Source organism: Fundulus heteroclitus, chromosome 20, assembly GCF_011125445.2.
Source record: "Fundulus heteroclitus isolate FHET01 chromosome 20, MU-UCD_Fhet_4.1, whole genome shotgun sequence".
Taxonomy (NCBI): domain Eukaryota; kingdom Metazoa; phylum Chordata; class Actinopteri; order Cyprinodontiformes; family Fundulidae; genus Fundulus; species Fundulus heteroclitus.
Window position 1 is genome coordinate 18,895,047 of NC_046380.1, and position 17,544 is coordinate 18,912,590.

At 39.8% G+C, this 17,544-nt stretch overlaps 2 protein-coding genes across 2 annotated transcripts; one reads left to right on the plus strand and one right to left on the minus strand.

Annotated features, from left to right (window-relative positions):
• Positions 1-2,788: 2,788 nt before the first annotated feature.
• cplane2 (ciliogenesis and planar polarity effector 2) lies at positions 2,789-4,653 on the plus strand. Its single transcript, XM_012873302.3, has 5 exons — positions 2,789-3,138; positions 3,627-3,779; positions 3,871-3,995; positions 4,117-4,256; positions 4,401-4,653. Exons 1-5 carry the CDS (start codon positions 3,024-3,026, stop codon positions 4,621-4,623), a joined length of 756 nt encoding a protein of 251 aa, XP_012728756.2. The 5' UTR covers positions 2,789-3,023; the 3' UTR covers positions 4,624-4,653.
• Positions 4,654-5,704: 1,051 nt separating this feature from the next.
• On the minus strand, positions 5,705-9,753 carry si:ch73-15b2.5 (rho guanine nucleotide exchange factor 19). Its single transcript, XM_012873298.3, has 12 exons — positions 9,432-9,753; positions 9,202-9,348; positions 9,064-9,125; positions 8,488-8,969; positions 8,254-8,414; positions 8,012-8,164; positions 6,917-7,046; positions 6,738-6,812; positions 6,431-6,523; positions 6,212-6,351; positions 5,920-6,078; positions 5,705-5,836 (listed from the first exon to the last, which is right to left on the minus strand). Exons 1-12 carry the CDS (start codon positions 9,587-9,589, stop codon positions 5,794-5,796), a joined length of 1,803 nt encoding a protein of 600 aa, XP_012728752.2. The 5' UTR covers positions 9,590-9,753; the 3' UTR covers positions 5,705-5,793.
• Between the last annotated feature and the right edge of the window lie 7,791 nt (positions 9,754-17,544).

A 17,544-nucleotide genomic window follows, 5' to 3' on the forward strand; every position in this document is an offset into this window, starting at 1 on the left:
TTTACATTTCTGTATGCATTTCTGCCTCATTATGCAAATGAGGAGGGGCTGTGTCTTAAGGGCTCAACTTCTTCCCATTGGTTGGTTAGCATTTTACTGCGTCGGTCAAATCTACATGGCTTTTCCCCGCACTAAAGCTTAAGTAATGTCAAACTCAGCAGTCAGACGTTCAGTGTCCGACCTCTTAAGGAAAGCTGCTAATAGACTGGAAGAGTTAGAACGCTGTACGTTTGGGATCTGAATGTTTTTTTATGGTTTCAGATTCGGCTTTTCCAGATCAGTAACTCATTGGCGGATGATTTATTCTACAAAACCGACACCTCTCCGCAACCACAGCAAGGCAGACATTGAGCTACAACCATAGTTTCCTCAAAACGAGTCTCCCATCGCGCTGGGTGAATTACATTTGGACCCTATGCAGAGCTATGCAGAGCTCCCGTTGACTCCACGGAGTCATCAGGATCTAGCTCATGGTTGATCCGGTTGAGGGACTCCGATTTCGGCCAGCGTCTCTCAGCTGCTCCCTCCTCCCACACGCGGTGGTGCATTTAGGGACCGTCAAAAAACATTTGAACCAAGCACTCTTGAGAAACAAAAGTCAATAAATTCCGTATCTTGTGACCACCTATGACAAAACTAATATAAAATCAAGCCACTAAAAAACATCTGTAAGGAAAAGTCCCAATTTTTGTCTTGAAAATTGAAAATAGCTTAAAAATGAATAAAAACAAATGTGCCTTACAGATTTTATCTATTGACATCAATTTATATTAGTTTATCTTAGCTGGTCACAAGATAATACATTTATTGGTTTTTATTTCTCAAGAGTGCTTGGTTATAAAGTTTTTTGACAGTCTCTAACTGCACCACCGCGTGTGGGAGGAGGGAGCAGCTGAGAGACGCTGGCCGAAATCGGAGTCCCTCAACCGGATTAACCATGAGCTAGATCCCGCTGACTGCGCGGAGCTGTAATGTCCAATATCCAAATTCAAACCAACTTCACTGCGGTGCTGGATCATGCGTAAAGACGCAGGGTGAACCCCAAGTGTTGCAGCTGAGGGGGAAATGTTGGATCGGCTTGATGAAACTCCGCCTCCTTCACAAATTAGACCAACATGGATAGAATAATGATAATCTGTAGTGCTTTTTATTGCCTGGATGTGAATCTGATAATTCATATTGTGCCTTTTATAATCAACGACAGTATTTTCTTATCAAGCGAGCTCTGCATAGGGTCCAATGTAATTCACCCAGGGCGATGGGAGACTCGTTTTGAGGAAACTACGGTTGTAGCTCACTGTCTGCTTTGCTGTGGTTCCAGAGAGGTGTCTGTTTTGTAGAAGAAATCATCCGCCGATGAGTTACTGATCTGGAAAAGCCGAATCTGAAACCACCGAAAAACATTTAGATCCCAAATGTACAGCGTTCTAATTCTTCCAGTCTATTAGCAGCTTTCCTTAAGAGGTCGGACACTGAACGTCTGACTGATGAGTTTGACATTACTTAAGCTTTAGTGCGGGGAAAAGCCATGTAGATTTGACCGACGCAGTAAAATGCTAACCAACCAATGGGAAGAAGTTGAGCCCTTAAGACACAGCCCCTCCTCATTTGCATAATGAGGCAGAAATGCATACAGAAATGTAAAAAGGACAGGCAGAAATAAATAGCATCACAGTAATATATAGGGTAAAAAAATACAAAGGAAGAATAAAACAGACAAAAATATTATAACATGCACATAAATAAATACTTAAAAAATATAAGTAATTAATAAATAAAGTTGAAGATTATAACGCACAATAAATAAATAAGGTAATTATTACAAAGGCAAATAAATAAATAAGCTAATTAAAAGAGATATATACATTTATGTCTCACTGTATAATTTAATTTCTACCTACATTTATTAATTTGGTGGCAATTAATTGTATGCTTATTTATTTATTGAGCATTTATTTATTTCTGTATTTATTTTTAGATATGGAAGACTTGGTCCTCCATACTGTCTGCTGTTTGAATAATACAAAACACAAACAAAAAACTATTTTTAAACTTTCTACCTTCAACTTATTTTTCTTAAAGCAGCAGACGAGAGAGAAATAACGTAATTGCTAATACTTGTATTCATGTTTTCTTTTTTTTTCTTTTTTTAGAAAGCAAGTAAGCTAAATAGTTGTTCTGCATCATCAAAATAAAATAAACACGCCCACAAATATTACCTCTAGGGTAGTTTTTGAAATTGCAAGGGAGACAGTGCGTTCACAAAAGTGAAAGAATATCCAAACCTAATTTATTCAGCTGTTCTGATTTTTTTCTCAGGGTCTTGCGTCGTTGACGCCTTTATCTCATCCAAAAAGCAGTTTTCTAGCGACACCAAGTGGTGAATGGTGGAACGTCTTTTTAGAGCGTTCACTGGACTCCGAAAACGGGAAGATTACATTCCGAAATCTCCTAGACTAAGAATGTTGCGCTTGTTTTAATACATAAAATTATATACTCCAAAACATATGATGTAAAACTAACCCATATTAATTCAACATTATTAAAAGTTCTGTATTAAAAATGCTATTTTAAGTTGATACAAATCTGTAACCCTACAATTTGCCGATGGAAAAAAAGAAAAAAGAAGAGAAACATATGAGCTGATCCAAACTTACATTTACCAAACCTCTCCTAACTATTATGGTTGCATTTACATTTTTGTTCTGTAATAGTACGGATGAAAAGTCAGTCCAGTCGAGTTCGACAGGCCCTGAATGCAACATTCTAAACGGAAGTGACGAAAAACGGTTGTCAAGGAACGGGTTCTAGTTTACGGAACTGTTAGCGTTGCTGCTAAAATCGTTTCTGTTTTCCATTTTTACCACAGCAGTTTTCTTTCATGTTCAGTGTACCATTGATGTTTTGTAAATGTAAGTTAAGAAGCGTGGTTTTACAACCACAACCTCGTCAACTAAAAACAAATCGGGTGTTTATTTTTAAAACGGAACAGAAGACTTTGTGATGCTAGCTGCATAGCCTGCATGATGGCACGGGAGTCTCCTCCTCCTGGATCATTCATTGTCCCCGACTGGCATCGATGTAAAGAAAGCAAGGAATATTTCAACAAAATTATGCACAAGAAACGAAAGAATTTTGGTAATTACAACACTTTATATTTGAGTTGTTTCCATTTACTGATTCAGTTATTTCCAGTACTAAATCCTTACATCTGCAGGTCTGTCACCCCCAGCTCCAATTGCAGTCTTTTTGTTAGTGTCATTTCCAAACTATAGATCATGACAGGTCTCACTACCAGCTACTTCAAATTAAAAGTCTACTCCATTATGCCGTACCTCAAGGTTCTGACTTGCAGCCCTTGTTTTTGTTGTACACACTTCCTCCTGGCAAATACTCCTGGTCATTTCTTAGATGTAATTTTTTTTTTTTTTTATTCTGAAAGGTAAAGACATTTCTGAAATTCCTCAAGATTCTTCTGCCTTTTTTTTTTTTTTTTTAAGATAATCAACATCACTTCAAACCAGTAACTCAGATTCTCAAAACCAACCCCAAAAAGAAGAAGAAGAAGAAAAAAAAAAAGACAGCATAGTGGTTGCATTGACTGTTTGTGTCTTGCATTAATACAGGTCTGTTGGAGTCTCCTGTGATGCCTCCACACGCAGCAGTGGACACAGTTCATTATAAGATTTTCCTTTCGGGTAAGAGTGGAGTTGGGAAAACTGCTCTCGCCGCACGCCTTGCTGGCCTGAATATTCCTAAAATGCACCATGAAACTACAGGTAGGTTTGATTTGCAGCACTGATCATTTTCTGACAAGGACCGGAGTCCGCTGCTTCTAAATCTTCACGGCATGTTTCGGTGCTTTTCAAGGTATTCAAACAACAGTGGTGTACTGGCCTGTGAAGCTGAGGGAAAATGGCAGAGTGCTTTTCTTTCGTCTGCAGCTGTGGGACTGTGGAGAGAACGCCTTGCGGAGATTTGATCATTTGCTTCCAGTATGTATACAATAGTGTTTTCTTGCGATCCTCAGTTGGGTGGGAATTAAGGGGTTAAACAGAATAAGACACCAAACTGTGACCTTTATCCCCTCATGTTTCCTTCTTTCCCCTCTTCCAGTCCTGTAAGGAACAGGTGGATGCCGTCATCTTCCTTTTCTCCTTCACCGACAGGACATCCTTTGAAGATTTGTCAAATCAAATATCTAAATGGACCGAGCCATCTTATGGCTGCCTTGTCAAAGTGGTGGTTGGCACAAAGTATCCTTTTCCATACCTCGTTATTTACAGCAATCTGTAATAAGCATTGGTACATTGACCATCTTTGCAAACAAAAGATGCTGGTAAAACATACTAGGTATCAGTTTATGGGTAAACCTTTTTTCCCCTCAACGCTTGCTTCAGGTTTGACCTCTTCATGCACTGCGATGTGCCAGAGAGGGATGTCAGGAAGTTCCAGGAGACATGGAGGTTACCTGTGCACCGCTCAGGTGGGGAGGTCAGCGATGGGCTGGGTGACGTAGCCCCCATCCTCAACTGCCTTGCAGAGAACCTGTGGCACCAGGACTGTGTTAGAGCTGGAGCAGCTGGTCAGCATCCACAGCATGATACAGTGACTTTGCCTTAAAAAAAAAAAAAAAAAAAAAAAAAAAAAAAAGGCACTGACCAAAACCTTTTGGGTACTGGACAAATAATTGAAGAGGGCATCTAGCATCTATTTACATACAATAATAACTGGAGCTGCAGTTGCAACATGGGATACAATGGATCCTTTGTAAAAATCTAAACTAATTGTAATATAGTTAGAGACACTAGATTTTTCTAGATGGGTTTTATTTTACACCAAGATCATGGACATCTCTTCACATCTTCTCAAAAATACAGTTATACCCTTTTCCTGTGCAGCTTCTCTACCTCACTTTCCTTCCACTCAACTTTCCAATAAGTTACACTTTGATCCAGCACCCCGAGTAGCTAGTTTCTTTAGCAACGACTACTCAGTCTTTACCACTATTGTTTAAGCCACAACATTTCATAAAACAAATTAAAAAAATTAAAAGTATTGAAAATCTTTGTCTCGTGTCCTGTTTTGAGGAAAGTTGAGTTTCCATTAACAGCTTGCCTTACCAGAGGGGAGAAAAAAAAAAAGCCACTAATGACCTATGTGTTGGACATTTAACAGAACTGCTTAAAATACAGTTGATAATACTGGAGGTTTTCAAGTGATGAACAGATGCTGATCAGAAATGCAGTGTTTCATAGTCATTAGCAGAACATACTGCCCTGGATGCTTAAGCCCCCATTCCAAGGTTTAAGTTTTTGTCTTACTAGTAAAAACAAAGGGTGTTTTAAAAAAAAAAAAGTCAGGCCAGGAGGACCAGAACAGATACTCTGGTGTGCGTCAACTTATGTGGAAAATTTGGCTTTTTAGATGTATAAGGCTTTTTAAAGGTTCAAGCTGTGATTAAAAGCTAAAATTCAACTCATTTCACCACAAGGAGGTTTTTTGCTAAGATGTTATAGAATGAGACTTTCAGCAGATTTACTCAGCTCATAAAATCTTTATTTATAAAATACATTGCTTAAAGTTAAACTTCAGTGAAACCTTTATACTTCCAATGACTAGATTACATTGAACATTTGTCAAAGTGCCATTATCCAACAATTCGAGTGCACAAATGCGTGAAAGAACTTTGAACTTGAAGTAAAAAAAAAAAAAAAAAAAAAAAGGATCAAAACTTGTCAAAGATGTACAAGAAGTATCTCTTTTTTAAAAACAATCCAAATCCAACCGCCATTACTTCTTAGAAAGTGCCTTTATCCATTCTTCCTTATTAAAGCTGGAGAAAAAAAACAAACAAAAAAAAAAGTTTTACTCTTGTCAGCTTTTTAAGATTAATGTAGAAGTTTGCCACAATTTTACCTGTCATCTGCAATCAGTATCATGGCAGTCGGAGGTCCTATCTGACTCTCAGACAGATTTAATAGGAAGGATTCTGAAGGAAGTCCCAGAACTTTATTCTGCAGAACAGTCACATGTTCAGGGAAGAGGGCATAATCCAGCACAGTGAAGCGCTGATACCTGGATGTGACAAAACACAGGGTGGTCTTATTCAGAGTTAAAAAAAAATAAAAACAAAACCACCCCACTAGAAAACTGGCAGGTTCACTTCCTGAACACAGACAACCCAACCCTCAGTAAGTAAAAAAAGTACTTTTTCGAGGAGATGATCAAGAGGTCGTTGAAGAGATGGAGGTAGATTCTGGTGATTGACAGTTTTGAATAATAAGTTTCCACAGTGGCCAAGGCTCCGTGGTGGATCAGAAAACGCGTGCTTTTCACCAGAGGGACCGACTATTATGGAAAGAGACACATTTAGAACTGCACCACGCATGGAGTCCGTTATAAACTCTGCAGGAAAATGTTGAAACACCTTAATGTCACCAAAGTCCATCAGCGGTTCCAGGCGGACGAGTTCCTCCAAACGTTTCATCTTCTCCACCTTCTGGTCACACTCAAACACAATCTTTTTCAGAAAAAAAAAAAAAAGTAGAAATGGGATCTCAGAAGTTTTGTTACTTTTAAGTGTTAGTATTGCAAAGTAGAATTACTTAAAAGGCTTTTAGAAAAAGGTCAAATATACATCCATCTGGACTGACTCCTAGTGTTTAATGAATTATATACGTTTTTTTAATGCTATCTAGAAGGAAAACATAAGGTTGATCATTTCTGCAGAGTACCTCATGGATGCCTTTTATGGCCTTTTTAAGATTTGAAGCTGCTTCAGAGTTGGGCTCAGTTGCTTTCAAGATGCTCTAAAATTAAAGAGCGTTTTAAAAATTAAAGAGGCATGCATTAAAAAAAACCAATATGACACCATTATAGATAAGCGTTATGTTAAATAAATGTAAAGTTTTACCTCCATTAGAAGTTTGATGCGAGTTATTCTCTGGAACGGCAGGACCAGGAATGATTTAAGTCTCCGTTTTTGACAGACTGGGTCACTCTCAAGTTTCTTTAGAGCATAGACAAAGTCTTTGTTTTGTTGCCTATAAAGAAAGTTATGTGCAATGACAGCTGATGAGCATGGTACTTAAAATCAGAGTTAAAAAAAAAAAAAAAAAGTTACCATCACATCAATGCAAAAACCTGGACAACAGTCTAGACCTTAAAAACAAACAGCCTACCTGTTTAGGTACCGCTAAAGTTAGTTTTAAGTTATTTTCAGTTAAATGGACCTGCATTAGATGGTGTAAACCCATTCATTTCAGTTAATTTTGATAGCTGCAGCCCACCGCTAACGGAAAGCAGAAGTTCAGTTTCCAAAAATAAAAAAAAATAAAAAAATTATAATTTGCTGATTTAGTATAAGAGTCATGGGGAATATGGATTTAACAAAGCCAAATTTGACTGTTCAGAATGCTGTAGGCTACAACTGTCCCATGGTAAATCAGTCTTGAACCAGAGATGTCCTACCTGGGCATTTGATTTGTTGGACATGACACCTGCCAAACGTACCAATACCGGCTTCAATGAAATTGGTATTCCAGTATTCAGTTAGCCAGCAAACTAAACACCATAGCGACTATGATGTCAAGAGGAAGATGATCGACCAGATCCAACTATGTATCGGAGCAAAAGGCTTCCTTAATCCCTCTGTTAGAGAAGCACTGGCCAAGTATTGGCTACACTGCACTGACTCGTCAGGGGGGCAACATTTCTGTATTAAAACATTTTTCAGGCTTCAGTTGCCGCAAGCACTATTTCAACTTGAATACTTTAACATATTTCCATTTGATTTAAACTGAAATAATGTTTTAATGTATACAGATGCACTTTACATTAAGCATCTCAAAATGTGATGCCAAGTGCATATTTGCTGTTAATCTTGGTTGGAAACTTCCAGTCCGACTGATTTTTCTTTAATCAATCTCTCTTCCCCGGTATACTGTGGACAATAAGTTGTTATCCATCTCCGGTTAACCCAGCTGCATCAAATGAAAAACATGCTTACAGCAGCTGGTTGACAAGGGACTCCTGGTATGTCATGTTGGTCACATAAGGCACATAGTGCCGCTGGAAGTTTCCACAGTGCTGCAGCACAATGTCTCCAACTTGATATATTATCAGGCTCTCTGCCAGTCGAGCTTCCAGATCCAGGTAGAACCTTTAAAAAAAAGAAACCGGGTCAAATTATAACCATTCATTCATACTGGCCAAAATAAAAAATAAAGGTCCCTTCACATCTGAGCTCACTTTGTATTTGCTTCCATCACATGGCGAATGTTGTGGAACAGGGTATGATGCTCCAGTTTGGAAATGGTCTTCTTCAGCTCCTTTGATGCATAGAAATGATTGACGACCACTCCGAGGCTCTTCAGGTAAGACACTTCAGAGCCGATCAGCTCAAACAGAGACTTTTAAAGTAAAGAAAACAAGCCCGTTATAAATCTATTGGAAGGATTTTAGTTCATATTTTAAAAGCCACACCTCCTGAAGGCTGATCTCTTTGGGCGTCAACATGTTGAGCAGACCCGACGCTTTCACCTCATCCAAGTCTTGCCAGAGCGTGTAAGAAGTCAGCCTAATATTGGGCGGTGGATTTGGGGATGGAGCACTCAGAGTTTGAATCTCTGCTTTAAACTCTGAGTGCCTGTCAACTCTCAAAGAAGAAGCTCTCTCTTGAACACTGGGCTCATTTGATGGACTAGGAGACCGAGGAGCAGCTACAACTCCAGAATGACTGTGGCGTCTCACAGCAGACCGCCGGCCGTGAAAATTGGTTGGAGACGATGATGTCGAATCGGGGGTCAGATAGGGAGACGCAACCTCCAAATGGACTTTAGGTCTTTGAAACAAACGACCACGAAAAGGCTCGCATTTCACCAGGTCAGAGTCAGCTACAAACCAGTCCTTGAGTTTCTGAATCTCATCTCTGACGGTTTGTAGGGAGTAGTCCTGATACAGCGGGACTGCAAAGAAAAACACAGGTGGGGGTTGGGGACAAAGCCGCCATTCATTGCGTTGCATAGACGTTTTTATGTAAAATAAGAAATTTTAACTTACAATCATTGATGTACTTTGACATGAATGTCACACTGGACAACTCCTCATCTAAACTCTCTTCCCTGGATTTAATACAAGAGACTACATTAGGTTAAACAAGTCTATAAAAACAAAAGCACATTTCACACCCTCAGTCACCCTTCTTCCAGACTATCCACTTGAGGCGAAGATGGCTCGTCCTCTTGAGGCTCAGGGAAAGGACGTAGGCCTACTGAAGGACTTTGTAAATGCCATGTTTGCTCCAGTGGGGTCACTTTCAGAGCAGAAGACAAATCTAGGCAAGGACTGATAGGAATAAGTGTCATAATTAAAAATCCTGTGTAGCTCAAGTCTGCTTCTTTCACCTCCTATCATGGCTCAGGCCTCACCTGTAATCCTCAGGAGGGTCTGTGGTGCCACCGCTTCCATTTAAGTTAATTTTCAGATTAGAAAACCCGACAGGAAATAGATCACTCGGCTCCAGATTGCCTGTAACCTCCCATTTGAAGCCATACGTTCTGTCTGGTGTGCCATTAAAAGATGTCATGGTGAATGAATCTGGGCCTAAAACTTCTCACACGCCTCTGTGCAGGACATAGAGATAGTTTCTAAACTCTACTTATATGATAACTATGGACCACAGCCTACAGGTACAGCAGAACCAATCACGCTAAGCAGACTTCCCTCCACTTGGGTCCAATCTGGGCTCCAGGCAGCTATCAAGGAAAGCAGCAGCAGGTGTGGCTTTTGCAGGCGACTTAATCATCTGCAGTCAGACTGGGCGCGCTCCTTAACAGTCAGCCGGTGGATGATCCGGGTAGAACTGATATGGAGGCGGCGAAGGAGGGGTGTTTCCTCTTTAAATGGAGGGCAAATATGACAGACATCTGAGTTATTTCTGTCATTGATCCAGCTCAATTCAATTTATTTATAGAACCAAAATACAACAAATCTAATCTGTTATGCAGAATTTGAATAACACATTCATTTTGAGATCCTTAAGTCATATAGTCACATTTAGATTAGTAAACAATCCGTTTCAATCAAAATCAATAACTTGTAAGAGGAGCCTATCTCAACCTTTACTTAGACTGGTATGGAAATCAAAGCGCTTCACACAGCAGTCAAATAAATATGGTCGATTTCAAAGATTGCATATGGTAATTCGTTTTTTTTTTTTTAAATAACTTTATATAATAGAATAGGATGCAAAGTAAAAATAAAAAAATAAAAAAAGGCAAAAAGTAAGTTATAAAGTGTAGAAAGTCAAATCGGTAAAGAGTTGTCTAAGAAATCCCTGGCAGTGCATCAAGGCATGGACTTTGCAGCAATCTCCCATCCTGAGCAAGCATGTGGGGACAGTAGAAAGGAATGGCACCTTTTTAACAACAGAATCAGGCTCACTGTGAACTGGGTCAAAAGAAAAAGGAGAATTAAAGGTATACTATGCAACCGGGGTTGATTTTCCAGCGAGGCTCCCCCCAGAGGACGAAATTAAAAGTGCACTGTCGTAAAGATGCTCAGCTGTTCTGGTTTCTCCGTGAAGCCAGGCGCGGTTGTTTTGAGCTTAGCAGACAGGCGAACGCAACGAAAAGTGGAAAAAACGGCAGTACAAACAATGACTAACACAGTGAAAGTATGAACATTATGGTTTCCCGCAGCGCTATCTTGGCGAGGCGGCCGGCGCCTCGCCAAGCCGCGGCGGCCGGCGCCTCGCCAGTTTTATTATTATTATTATTATCATTATTATTATTTTTTTATGTTGGCGAGACGCTACCGCCGCCGCCTCGCCAAGCCACAGCCGCCGCCGCCGTTGCCGCCTCGGTAGCGTCTCGCCAACATAAAAAAATAAAACTCGATATGCTTGCATGTTTATTTGACGTTAACACGTGGTTCTTTGTTGTTGCATTCGCGCGTGCATATAGGGAATGGCAGGGCAAAAACACATGGAGTTCTCGCCATAAAGCGAGACTTCTGTGTGTGTGGGCCGTGAGCTCTTGCAATTGCAAGTACGGTATTTCCCCCACAGACCCCCAGGGCTGCCGAGAAAACCTTTGTTCGACCTGAAATGACTCATTTAATCATCCAAAACGGTATGGAACACATTAATTAACTGAAAAATGTTGCATAGTATGCCTTTAAGGAAATATAAACTGACCTGGTGGCTTGCGGGTAACTGTACTCATTATTTCAACTAACTTTTTCTTTTGCTTTTTTTTTTATCTCGGCTTCCAAAACCTTGGTATTCTTAGTCTCACCAAAATAAATCTGCTTCATTGGATCGGTTTGTGGAGGTGATCAACCCGTCGTTCTGTGGAGTTGTTAAGGAAGCCCAGGTTGCTTTAACATGGTCTGGTGTCTCTCATCTTCTTCCTGACATTACTCCTAGTCCTGCTAGAAAATTAAGTGAAATTTTCTTCACATTCTTCTTCCACCAAACTTTCCTCTTACAGCCAAACCCAAAATTGTTAACACCCTTTACAAATTAGTTTGATTTAAATGGTTCATGAAAAGAAGGGATAGAGATCTCCCAACAGATACAATGTCAATTAAGTATCATTTTTGCAATAAATAAATAAATTAATTCAATGTATTAAAAATTGCTGATGAGGCAAGTCAATTTTATTTGTATAGCATATTTCAGTACGAAGACAATGCAAAGCATTTTACACGATTAAAACAGAATAAAAGCAAGTTGGAATAAAATGTAGAAAATTTTAACAAAATAAAACATAGGAAAATGGAAACTAAAAGCAAACATTAATGATTTTAAAAACAGTTGGGTTACAAAGTTGAACTAATGATGTTTCAGTAAAACAGTTTAACTAGAACAGTCAAAGGCAATCCTAAACAAATCTGTTTTTAATCTTGATTTAAAGCAACTCAGGCTTTCAGCACTTTTACAGGTTTCTGGGAGTTTGTTCCAGATAAGTGGAGCATAGGAACTAAATGCTGCTTCTCCTTGTTTGGTTCTGGTTCTAGGTATTCAGAATAGTCTGGAGCCAGAAGACCTGAGTGGTCTGGAGGGTTGCACTGATAACAGGTCTGTGATGTATTTAGGTTCTAAGCCATTCAGGGATTTATAGACTAACAAAAGTATTTTAAAGTCTATTCTCTGAGATACAGGGAGTCAGTGTAAGGACTTTAATTCAATTCAATTCAATTTTATTTATATAGCGCCAAATCATGAAACATGTCATCTCAAGGCACTTTACAAAGTCAAGTTCAATCATATTATACAGATTGGGTCAGATTATACAGATTGGTCAAAAATGTCCTATATAAGGAAACCAGTTGATTGCATCAAAGTCCCGACAAGCAGCATTCACTCCTGGGGAACCGTAGAGCCACAGGAAGAGTCATCTGCATTGTACATGGCTTTGCTGCAATCCCCCATACTGAGCAAGCATGAAGCGACAGTGGGAAGAAAAACCACCCATTAACGGGAAAAAAAACCTCCGGCAGAACCGGGCTCAGTATGAACGGTCATCTGCCTCGACCGACTGGGGTTACAGAAGACAGAGCAGAGACACAACAAGAGAAACAAAAAAGCACAGAAGCACACATTGATCTAGTAATCTGTTCTACATTAGATGGTAGTAGCGGGTGAGCCGTCTTCTCTGGATGATGTCACAGTTAACAGAACGCCAGACCAGGTGTACCTACTATGAAGAGAAAAGAGAGAGAACAGAAAGTTAAAGCAGAAATGACAACACATAATGCATAATTGAAGAACAGTAGAACTCAATATAGTGAGAAAATTAGATCCTGATATACTCCAGTAGCCTAAGCCTATAGCAGTAAAACTATAAAGGTAGCTGAGAGTAACATGAGTCACTAGTTATAATTTTTGTCAAAAAGAAAAGTTTTAAGCCTAGTCTTAAAAGTAGACAGGGTGTCTGCCTCACGGACCAAAACTGGGAGTTGGTTCCACAGAAGAGGAGCCTGATAGCTAAAGGATCTGCCTCCCATTCTACTTTTAGAGACTCTAGGAACCACCAGCAGACCTGCGGTCTGAGAGCGAAGTGCTCTGTTAGGAACATACGGAGTAATCAGAGCTCTGATATATGATGGAGCTTGATTATTAAGGGCTTTATACGTTAGAAGAAGAATTTTAAATTCTATTCTTGATTTAACAGGAAGCCAATGAAGGGAAGCTAAAATTGGAGAAATATGATCCCTCTTGTTGATTTTCATCAGAACTCTTGCTGCAGCATTTTGGATCAGCTGAAGGCTTTGAACTGCATTTTGTGGACTTCCTGATAGTAAAGAATTACAATAGTCCAGCCTTGAAGTAACAAATGCATGGACCAGTTTTTCAGCATCACTCCTGGACAGAATGTTTCTAATTTTGGCGATATTCCGGAGGTGAAAAAAGGAAACTCTGGAAACCTGTTTAATATGGGATTTAAATGACATGTCTTGGTCAAAAATAACACCAAGATTTTTTACTTTATTACCAGAGGCCAGATTAATGCCACCCAGATTAAGTGATTGGTTAAGAAGTTTATTTTTTGAGGACTCTGGCCCAAAGATTAAAACTTCGGTCTTGTCAGAATTTAGATGCAGGAAATTTAAAGTCATCCAGCTTTTGATGTCATCAAGACATGACTGCAGTCGAAGTAATTGATTGGATTCATCAGGATTTATAGATAAATATAGCTGAGTATCATCAGCATAACAGTGGAAATTAATCCCATGCTGTCTGATAATTTTGCCTATCGGAAGCATATATATAGTAAAGAGAATTGGTCCAAGGACTGAACCCTGTGGTACTCCACAGTTTGAGGAAGATTTATTATTAACATGAACAAATTGGAATCTGTCTGACAGATAAGATTTAAACCAGCCTAATGCTTTCCCCTTAATCCCTACAGTATGTTCAAGTCTTTGTAGGAGAATATTGTGATCAACTGTATCAAACGCAGCACTGAGATCTAACAGGACAAGTATAGACACAAGTCCATTATCTGAGGCCATGAGAATATCATTAGTGACCTTCACCAGAGCTGTTTCAGTGCTATGATGAGCTCTGAAGCCTGACTGAAACTCCTCAAGTAGGTCATTACTTTGTAAATGTTCACAAAGTTGATTAGCAACTACTTTCTCAAGAATTTTAGATAAGAAAAGAAGATTAGATATAGGTCTGTAATTTACTAACTCATCTTGATCAAGAGAAGGTTTCTTAAGTAAAGGTTTAATAACAGCTACTTTCAAAACCTGTGGTACATATCCATTTACTAAGGATAGATTAATCATGTCTAAAATAGTGCCACTGATCAAAGGGAATATGTCCTTAAACAACTTGGTTGGGATTGGGTCTAACATACAGGTAGAAGGTTTAGATGAAGCTAAAATTTTAGATAGCTCAGAAAGCTCTACTGCTTCTAAACAGTTCAAACACTGCACAGATTCTAAAGATTCCTCCAATGCTGCCTCACTTACTGAGGACGAGGTAATCATGTTTGGGAGGATGCCAATTATTTTATTTTTAATGGCATCAATTTTATTTATGAAGAATCCCATAAAATCATTACTACTAAGAGCTAAGGGAATGGATGGATCAACAGAGCTGTGGCTCTGGGTAAGTTTGGCAACTGTACTAAAGAGAAATCTAGGATTATTTTTATTCTCTTCAATTAATGATGAAAAATATGCTGCTCTAACTCTGCGGAGGGTCTTGTTATACAACAATAGTCTGTCCCTCCAGATTAAGTAGGATTCCTCTTGGTGTGTAGAGCGCCATTTTCTCTCCAATTTCCTAACATTGTGCTTCAAGGAACGCAGCTCTGAATTAAACCAAGGAGCCAGCTTCCTGTGAATAATCACCTTCTTTTTCAAGGGAGCTACATTGTCTAATGCAGAACGCAATGAGGAAGTCACATTGTTAGCAAAGGTATCGATTTGTGAATGGGAAGAAACAGCAATGCTGCCATCTACAGGGCATTTCTGCAATACTGAGGATATTAAAAAGGGGACAGACTCTTTAAGTTTTGATACAGCATTATCCGATAAAAATCTACTATAATGGAACCCTCTTTTGGGGGTGGAGAATTCAGTTAGATTAAACTCAAATGTTATTAAAAAATGATCAGACAGGACAGGGTTGTGAGAGAATACTGTTAATTCTTCACAATCAATGCCATATGTCAGAACAAGGTCTAAAGTATGGAGCCAAGAGTGCGTCGGTTCATGCACATTTTGAGCAAAACCAATTGAATCTAGGATAGTTTTAAAGGCTACACTAAGGTTATCACATTCAGTGTCAACATGGATGTTAAAATCACCCACTATAATAACCTTATCAGTATTTAACACCAAATCAGATAAGAAATCTGACAACTCATCCAAAAACTGAGTGTAAGGGCCTGGTGGACGATACAAAACAACAAACAGAAGAGGTTTTATTGCTTTGCAGTTTGGATGAGGGAAACTGAGGGTTAAATGTTCAAAAGAACTGTAATTATTAGTTGGCCTGGGACTAATTAATAAATCAGACTGAAAGATAGTTGCCACTCCTCCTCCTCTTCCCACAGATCTGGGAATGTGGAAATTTGAATAACTGGAGGGGGTTGACTCATTTATACTAACGTAGTCCTCTTGTAGCCAGGTTTCTGTGAGACAAAACAAATCAATCTGATTATCAGAAATCAATTCATTAACTAACAAAGTCTTTGGAGGGAGAGACCTTATATTTAATAGACCACATTTTATTATTTTATTTTTAGGTTCAAGGTGAACCATATTGATTTTTATTAGGTTTTTATGATTTGTTCCTTTTAGATCAGTTTTTGATCTGTTAAGTTTTGGCCGTGGGAAAGACACCGTCTCAATAGGGTAATGGGTGGGTAACAGTACAGAAGCTGCAGAGAGGTGTGTTAAACTACGGCTCTGCTTCCTGGTCTGGACCCTGGGTTGTCAGCATTTAGGAGAACTAATAAATCCGGCCAGATTCCTAGAAAGAAGAGCAGCACCCTCCAAAGTAGGATGGATGCCGTCTCTCCGGATCAGACCAGGTTTTCCCCAGAAAGTTCTCCAGTTATCAATGTAGCCCACGTCGTTTTCTGGACACCACCTAGACAACCAGCGGTTGAATGATGACATGCGGCTAAACATGTCATCACTGGTCAGATCAGGCAGGGGACCAGAGAAAATTACAGAGTCCGACATTGTTTTAGCAAACTCACAAACCGAAGCAACACCAACTTTGGTGACCTCTGATCGGCGTGACCGGGTGTCATTACCGCCAGCGTGAATAACAATTTTGCGGTATTTGCGCTTATCCTTAGCCAGTAGTTTTAGGTAGGATTCTATGTCGCCTGTTCTGGCCCCTGGTAGGCATTTAACTATGGTCCCTGGTTTCTTTAGTGCCACATTTCTCATTATGGAGCTGCCAATAATTAAGGTCGGCTCCTCGGCGAGATTGTCGCTCAGAGGGGAAAATTTATTAGAAACGCAGATGGGTTGGTGGTGATCTGGGGTCTGTAATCTAGAGCTATGCTTCCTACGAACTGTCACCCAGCCAGCCTGGTTACCAGGCTGCTCGGGTGCTACTGCTTTAGGTTCGCTACGTGAAGTTACTCTATGCGGCTCCGCGCTAGCAAAAGAGCGGCTATCAGCTGGTTTTTCAACAGCACGGAGCCGGGTCTCCAATTCTGACACCCTCGCCTCCAAAGCTACAAAAACACTACATTTATTACATGTACCATCATCACTAAAGGAGGCAGAGGAATAGCTGAACATCTGACACAGAGAGCAGCAGATAGGAGACTTAGTCAGAGCCGGAGAAGCCATTATGAGGCTAAGGCTTGGCTAGCGCTAGGCTAACGCTAGGCTAAAGCTAGGCTAGCGCCCTATTATCACGCCAAAGAACAAACCGTGTGAAACACGAGGAGTTCCCAAACGTGATGAGCAGCCACAGACAATGTTTTAAAAGTGCTTATGTTTGGAAACAAATGTTACAGCAAAGAGGTTTAAAGATAAAAAGCGAGAGAGCCTGGAGCAAAGCTCCGTCGTTCACACAGCAACAACAGGAAGTGACGCAATACGCCTTACCGCAAACAGGAAGTTTAGGTGGAAGAGCTGCTCATACTGTGACTTTAGAACTGGGGTTATGTGCTCTACTTTTTTAGTCTTAGTGAGGACGCGTGCAGCAGCGTTCTGGATCAGCTGCAGCTGTCTGATCCACTTTTTAGACAGACCTGTGAAAACACCATTGCAGTAATCAATTCTACTAAAAATAAAGGCATAGACCAGATCCTGCTGAGACATTAATCCTTTAATCCTGGAAATGTTCCTCAGGTGATAGAAAGCCGACCTTGAAGTTACAATATTTGACTGGTTTTGACACATTATTTAAATACTGGTTTAATTGCATTTGCAATTTAAAATTTCATACAAGATAAATGATCAAATCTGCCTGAACATAGTACGTATGACCTTTCAGACGATCGGTGTATGGAGGTGATCAACCTGTGATTCTGCGGAGTTGTAAATGAAGCC

Coding starts and splice junctions, on each gene's coding strand:
- cplane2 (XM_012873302.3), top strand. CDS start 3,024: ATGATGGCACGGGAGTCTCCTCCTCCTGGATCATTCATTGTCCCCGAC. Junction 3,780..3,870: donor AATGCACCATGAAACTACAG/GTAGGTTTGATT, acceptor GTGCTTTTCAAG/GTATTCAAACAACAGTGGTG. Junction 3,996..4,116: donor GATTTGATCATTTGCTTCCA/GTATGTATACAA, acceptor CCCCTCTTCCAG/TCCTGTAAGGAACAGGTGGA.
- si:ch73-15b2.5 (XM_012873298.3), bottom strand. CDS start 9,589: ATGACATCTTTTAATGGCACACCAGACAGAACGTATGGCTTCAAATGG. Junction 9,126..9,201: donor GTGGATAGTCTGGAAGAAGG/GTGACTGAGGGT, acceptor TATTAAATCCAG/GGAAGAGAGTTTAGATGAGG. Junction 8,970..9,063: donor GTCAAAGTACATCAATGATT/GTAAGTTAAAAT, acceptor TTTTCTTTGCAG/TCCCGCTGTATCAGGACTAC.